A 6,620-nucleotide genomic window follows, 5' to 3' on the forward strand; every position below is an offset into this window, starting at 1 on the left:
GGTGTTTTTTTAGCAAACTCCATGTGGGCTTTCATGTGTCTTGCACTGAGGAGAGGCTTCCGTCGGGGCACTCTGCCCTAAAGCCCCGACTGGTGGAGGGCTGCAGTGATGGTTGACTTTCTACAACTTTCTCCCATCTCCCGACTGCATCTCTGGAGCTCAGCCACAGTCATCTTTGGGTTCTTCTGTACTTCTCTCACCAAGGCTCTTCTCCCCCGATAGCTCAGTTTGGCCGGACGGCCAGCTCTAGGAAGGGTTCTGGTCGTCCCCAACGTCTTCCATTTAAGGATTATGGAGGCCACTGTGCTCTTAGGAACCTTAAGTGCAGCAGAATTTTTTTTTGTAACCTTGGCCAGATCTGTGCCTTGCCACAATTCTGTCTGTGAGCTCTTCAGGCAGTTCCTTTGACCTCATGATTCTCATTTGCTCTGACATGCAGTGTGAGCTGTAGGGTCTTATATAGACAGGTGTGTGGCTTTTCTAATCACGTCCAATCAGTATAATCAAACACAGCTGGACTCAAATGAAGGTGTAGAACCATCTCAGGGATGATCAGAAGAAATGGACAGCACCTAAGTTAAATATATGAGTGTCACAGCAAAGGGTCTGAATACTTATGACCATGTGATATTTCAGTTTTTCTTTCTTAATAAATCTGCAAAAATGTCAAACATTCTGTGTTTTTCTGTCAATATGGGGTGCTGTGTGTACATTAATGAGGGAAAAAATGAACTTAAATGATTTTAGCATATGGCTGCAATATAACAAAGTGAAAAATTTAAGGGGGTCTGAATACTTTCTGTACCCACTGTATATTTTTGTTTCAGCATGGTAGGATTTATTAGGACATGGTGGCTAACCCAAAGTGTTGGGTGTATTTATGTTTGTATGTATATAAATAGCTGATGCAGAGGGTATGTGTGTGCAAGTGCTGAGTAGCAGCATTTTGTTTCCTGCGCAAGGAAATGCCAGATGGCCTCTTCGCCCTGGCAACATCAGTCAGTTACCAGCTACTACCAAACCAGCTGGACTCTGCATTAACACTCCATGGGGGTGGGGGGGGGGTAAGTGTGCGTTTATGTTCAAGGCTTTGATTTTAGCAGGTTTATTCTCTACAGTAGCATTACACTGTATCTGACAATCATTTCAAAATTGTGTCAAGCACTGTGTATATGAGACAGAGAAATTTTGGTCCCTAAATGTGTCAAATTGTAAGAATGTGTTCATATCCCTAAAAATAACAAGTGCAATGAATGTTGAGATGTGATGTCAGAGAGCTGAAAAGTTCTCCTCAGTCAGTTAGCAGTGAGCAGCATCTAAGCGCTTCTCATATGATGGAAGTGTATGATCATAAGGTCTGTCCTAAAGCACATGCTGCCACTTAAAAATATGCCTCGATTCGATTTCGATTCAGCGGCCTGCGATAAATATAGAGCAATGTTGTCCGCCTATTTCATGCAATTTATATTTTTGGAAAGGCCTGGTATTGCCTGATTTAGTGCTTGAGGGAGTGAAGACATTTTCATTTCTGTCGTGAGTCAGCAGACGCACAGGAAAAACAGTTTGCTGGAAGTGAAGAAACACAGCAGCCACAGTTTATGATCACTGTGTATTTATGAAAAACCCTGTCAGCTGAACATCTGTAAAATTTAAGACCCTTTTTATTATAGACTAAATAAACAAAGTTGTAAATGTAGCCCTTTCCCTGTTTTCTGCTTTCTCCTGTCCTCTAGTGGGTATTCCGACAATAAAGTGGTGTGGCGCAGAGGGCGACTACAATGTGATGGTGATGGAGCTGCTGGGGCCCAGCCTGGAGGATCTGTTTAACTTCTGCTCTCGGAAGTTCAGCCTCAAGACGGTGCTGCTGCTGGCTGACCAGATGGTGAGCAACTGACAGGAAGAGAAAAGGGGAAGGTGGAGGGTTGGTTCACACAGGAAGCTGCTAGCCATAGGGTCTGTTAGTTCCTAATTTGATTTGTGGTTTGTTTGTTTGTTTTATTATGGTTGTTTTGCTGTATTTTAACCTCAGGGTGCTATTGTTATTGTTAGAATAGTGTCCTACAAATGTTAGTGTGTTTGTCTTTAGATCTGGCTATAAGGCTCCTACCAGCAGCTGGTTAGCTAAGATTAGCATAAAAAGCCTCTGTCTAGAGGTAACAAAATCTGTCTGATAGCACCATTTCTTGTTTAATCTGTACAAAAACTGAAGTTGAACTCTGACATGTACTTTTAGTTCTGTTTTTTTTTTTAACTACAGCTTTCTGGGACTTGCATCTGTCTCTCTTCCACCATGTTTGCCTGTTAAAGCCGACATCAAGTTCTCTTTTGCTCTTTCCATCTAGATCAGCCGTATTGAATACATCCACTCCAAGAATTTCATCCACAGAGATGTGAAGCCAGACAACTTTCTGATGGGGCTGGGTAAGAAGGGCAACTTGGTCTACATCATCGACTTCGGCCTGGCCAAGAAGTACCGCGATGCCCGCACACACCAGCACATCCCCTATCGTGAGAACAAAAACCTGACCGGCACAGCCCGCTATGCCTCCATAAACACACATCTAGGCATTGGTAAGAGTATAAAAAAATCACTGACTTATGCCATGAAAGAATAAATCATACCCTTCTGAGCTGCTGATCTCCTCCCTCTCTGCCTACAGAACAGTCCAGACGGGACGATCTGGAGTCGCTGGGATATGTTCTCATGTACTTCAACCTGGGTTCTCTGCCCTGGCAAGGCCTCAAAGCCGCTACCAAGAGGCAGAAGTACGAACGCATAAGTGAGAAGAAAATGTCCACGCCCATTGAGGTCCTCTGCAAAGGCTATCCATGTATGTTTGACTCTTGCCTCTCATCTTTTATGAATTATGTGTAGGATTCCTTATATTAACATTGATCCAAACCATAAATATTCTTGTGCTAAAGCCCCTGCTCAAAGTTCTTCAGTGCTTAATTTTTTGGAGGCGTGAGGAGTAATATCTGTCTGTGAAAATTCTCATCCTCTTCATCTCTGCAGCGGAGTTTGCCACCTACTTGAACTTTTGCCGCTCGCTGCGGTTCGACGACAAACCCGACTACTCGTATCTCCGCCAGCTGTTCAGGAACCTCTTCCACAGACAGGGCTTCTCCTACGACTATGTCTTCGACTGGAACATGCTCAAATTTGTAAGTTATATTTCCACACTGAGGGGATTTATTTCACTCTGACAGGATTTTTGTTTCTTCCTTTGGTTACAGTTTCAGAGGGCCCTTTGCAACAACAGCTGAATAATGCACACTTGAAGTTTGCAGCTGGAACAACAGTATTTTTTTCTGACATTAACACAACTCTAAACCTGTTGTGTGACAAGCAGATCTCAAACTCAGTAGTCCATTTCTTAGACTTTTCTTTCAGTTGCATGAGATGTGATCATCAGATACAGTATTTCTCTTTGTGTATTTACAGTAAATGATAAACACACTGCCTCTGCTCATTTTTGTTTCATATTTATTGAAATGTTCTGTACATATTTGAAGCCAAAAAAAAGAGGTACTTTATGTACAAGGTTAACTGCCCAGTAAAGCCAGGAATATATGTTTCAGCCAAACCAGTCTGACCAACAACAAAGAATCGTTCAAATATTGGAAAATAGAACGGAGACTAAATTTCAAAATCTTTTGTTTCAAACTCTATGGAGGCATGTGACATCTTCACCTCTTTGGTGTGCATTTCAGGGTGCAAACAGAGCTGTGGAGGATGCAGAGAGGGAGCGCCGAGAGCGGGAGGAGCGGCTGAGGCACAGTAGGAACCCCGGGGCCAGGGGCATGCCCTCAGCCTCAGGTAGAGCCAGGGTGGCTCAGGAAGTGGCAGCCCCTTCCCCACTCAACCCAGCAGCACACCCAGGTCAGCACATGCACACACACTTTTTACAGGAAATGGTAAAGTGGTACTTGATGCAAAAGTCATTTTTTCAAGTGTGTCTTGTTTACATTTATTTTCAGCTGATGCCTGTTTGATTAATTCTGACTTTACACGGATGTTCGGTGTGTCACAAGACTTTTTCATATAACTTGCTGAATAAATTTCTAGTTTTCCAGTTTGATTTCCATTTTATTCACAACCACTGATATTTCAATCAGTTTATTGTCTCTTTAAAGCTCTTCATCTGTTTGTACAAATATATTTTTTTCTGATAAAAATTCGGTTAATTTACTTTACTACAGTGTAGGGCTGCATGATAAATCATTTTGTTAGCATGATTTAGATCCCTGTGCAATCATAGTCTCATGTGACAATGATTCTGCTGTGTTTCAATTAGTGTGAAATCCCTTGCGTCAAACCAAGCGTTCCCTTTTCCTCACTAAACTGCATTAATTAATAACCACAAAGTGATTTATTTCTGCCTCAACTGCTATTCGGCACTAGGTGTACAAGGCAGGCAGCGCAATGTTTGAAAAATAGTTATAAGAGGGCACAGAATATCTGTGACTGTGCCAAACATATCAGATTTGTTTTTGGATCAGTCCTCTCTTCCCTCCTCCAGCTTGTCATGTGTTGTAACACATTTCCTGCTATTGGTTAACACAGCTTAGCGAGGAAAAGGGAGCATTTGGTTTGATGCAAGTGATCTCCCTGCTAATGCAAACATGGCAGAATCATTGTCGCGTGAGTCTGAGATTGCACAGGGATCTAAATCACACTCACAAAACGATTTATTGTAGAGCCCTACTATAGTCACATCTCAGTGTTCATTGACAGCTGCCAGTCTTTTTTTAGCCTGACTGATAGTTTAGACATAAAAGCAGAGTTAGTAAAACACTACAGTCTTGGCTTCTCCACTCTCCGACTGTGATAATTAAACAGTTATTCTTTGTTCTTCAGGTGTGGAGAAAGAGAGGAAAGTAAGCATGCGTCTTCATCGTGGAGCACCTGTGAACATCTCATCCTCGGACCTGACAGGACGCCAGGACGCATCCCGCATGTCCGCCTCACAGGTAAATACGCATACACAGCATGGAGTCATTTGAGTTTGCTTTGAACTAAATGTTGTAAAATAATTTGTAGGATAAGCACATATAGCTACTGGACGGATAGAATAATGTGTGCTCAGTGGTCTAACCAGATTGACACATCATCAGAATCATCTTTAATTACTAAGTATGTTTGAACCAAAAGTTTGTCTGCTCTGACAGTCCACACAGCAAAAACCCCAATTGTGCATGTGCCGCAATATTTGGAAACGGCATACATGGACAGAAGGGAGGGAGGGGGAGACCCTCAATTTGATGTATGAATAGGAGCTTGTGCACGCCTCTTGTTTGTGTCTGCATGCACACAAGGGTATGCACAAAGCTTGATTTCCCCTTAAGTCCCTAATACTGTTCCAGTTACTCAGGGTAATCCATAGGCCTAAGGTCACATTCAGACTGAGTTTCAAAGGTGTGGAAAAAAAAAAAAAACGCAGCTCTCCCAATTCATTTCTATGGAGGGTTGTGTTCCCTGTAGCCAGCACCAGCACTGCAGGGGGCTCCAGCAAAATGACGCAGCCCTGTGGTGCAAAAAAAGTTGGATGTGGTTCAACTTTTACCACATGTGACATGACATCATCCAGCAAAGGCATTGCCTTGACCAATCACAGGATGATCGTGATGTGGACGCCTGTGAAGAAGACTTTTGTTTGCCATATTAGCATGTGCATCGACTGAAATTCACTGTCAAATTTGGGCCATAGTTACAAACACACCATAATGACACACCATGTGTTTTTGTTAGTTAGGCTATTGGATGTTAAACTGTGTTTTTTATTTTAAACAGTGTTTAATGCCGACACACTGGTGGTAGAAATAGGTGCTAATGTAGATTAGGCTATGTTAGCAGCATGGCAAAGGGTTTATTTGTCATATGCACAGTTAGGAAACATGTTTCCCTGTTCAATGAAATTCTTACTTTGCTGTCCACATGAATGCTACATAATACAAGTGAAATATAAAGTAGATGAGCAATAACACAAATCTAAATAGGCAGTAAAATCACAAAATGAAGGCACTTTAAAGCAGCAAGTGAAGGAAGCAAATAAAAATACAACAAGAACACAATGTAATGCAGAGAGAATATATACTATGTGGGAGCCATGGGATGCAAATATTCAGCAGTGAGTGTGCCATTATGCATGTGTAAGATGAGTATGCAAACAGTACTGATGGAATTACATGAGGTATATCCTGAGTCAGCTGTTTAGAGTCTGATGGCAGAGGGAAAAGAAAGTGTTTTTGAGTCTAGTGGTCCTGCATTTCACATCTCTGAGCCTCCGACCGGAGGGCAGGGGTATGAACAGTCTGTGCTGGGAGTGGGTGGGGTCCTTGAGAATGGAGGCAGCTTTCCTACGCACCCTGCGGTTGTAAATGCTCTGCAGAGAGGGCAGTGGAGTCCTGGTGATCTTCTCCGCAGTCTTGACCACTCTCTGCAGGCGATTGAGGTCCATAGCAGTAGTGTTTCCATACCAGACAGTGATGCAGCTGGTCAAGATGCTCTCAATGATGCAGCTGTAGAAGTTGCTGAAGATTCTAGGCGACATGCAAACCTCCTCAGCCTCCTCAGGAAGTACAGCCGCCATTGGGCCTTCTTGACCAGCTGTGTGGTG

General features: G+C 42.9%; 1 protein-coding gene across 1 annotated transcript in view; it reads left to right on the top strand.

The window, feature by feature from the left end:
• csnk1da (casein kinase 1, delta a) overlaps window positions 1–6,620 on the top strand; it is a 22,763-nt gene that overhangs the window by 12,857 nt on the left and 3,286 nt on the right. The window contains exons 4-9 of the mRNA XM_020608346.1: window positions 1,734–1,882; window positions 2,343–2,571; window positions 2,661–2,831; window positions 3,017–3,165; window positions 3,715–3,883; window positions 4,862–4,974. Coding sequence (XP_020464002.1) covers window positions 1,734–1,882; window positions 2,343–2,571; window positions 2,661–2,831; window positions 3,017–3,165; window positions 3,715–3,883; window positions 4,862–4,974 — 980 coding nt within the window. The remainder of the gene's footprint in view (window positions 1–1,733; window positions 1,883–2,342; window positions 2,572–2,660; window positions 2,832–3,016; window positions 3,166–3,714; window positions 3,884–4,861; window positions 4,975–6,620) is intronic.

Source organism: Monopterus albus, unplaced genomic scaffold (assembly GCF_001952655.1).
Source record: "Monopterus albus unplaced genomic scaffold, M_albus_1.0 scaffold92.1, whole genome shotgun sequence".
Taxonomy (NCBI): domain Eukaryota; kingdom Metazoa; phylum Chordata; class Actinopteri; order Synbranchiformes; family Synbranchidae; genus Monopterus; species Monopterus albus.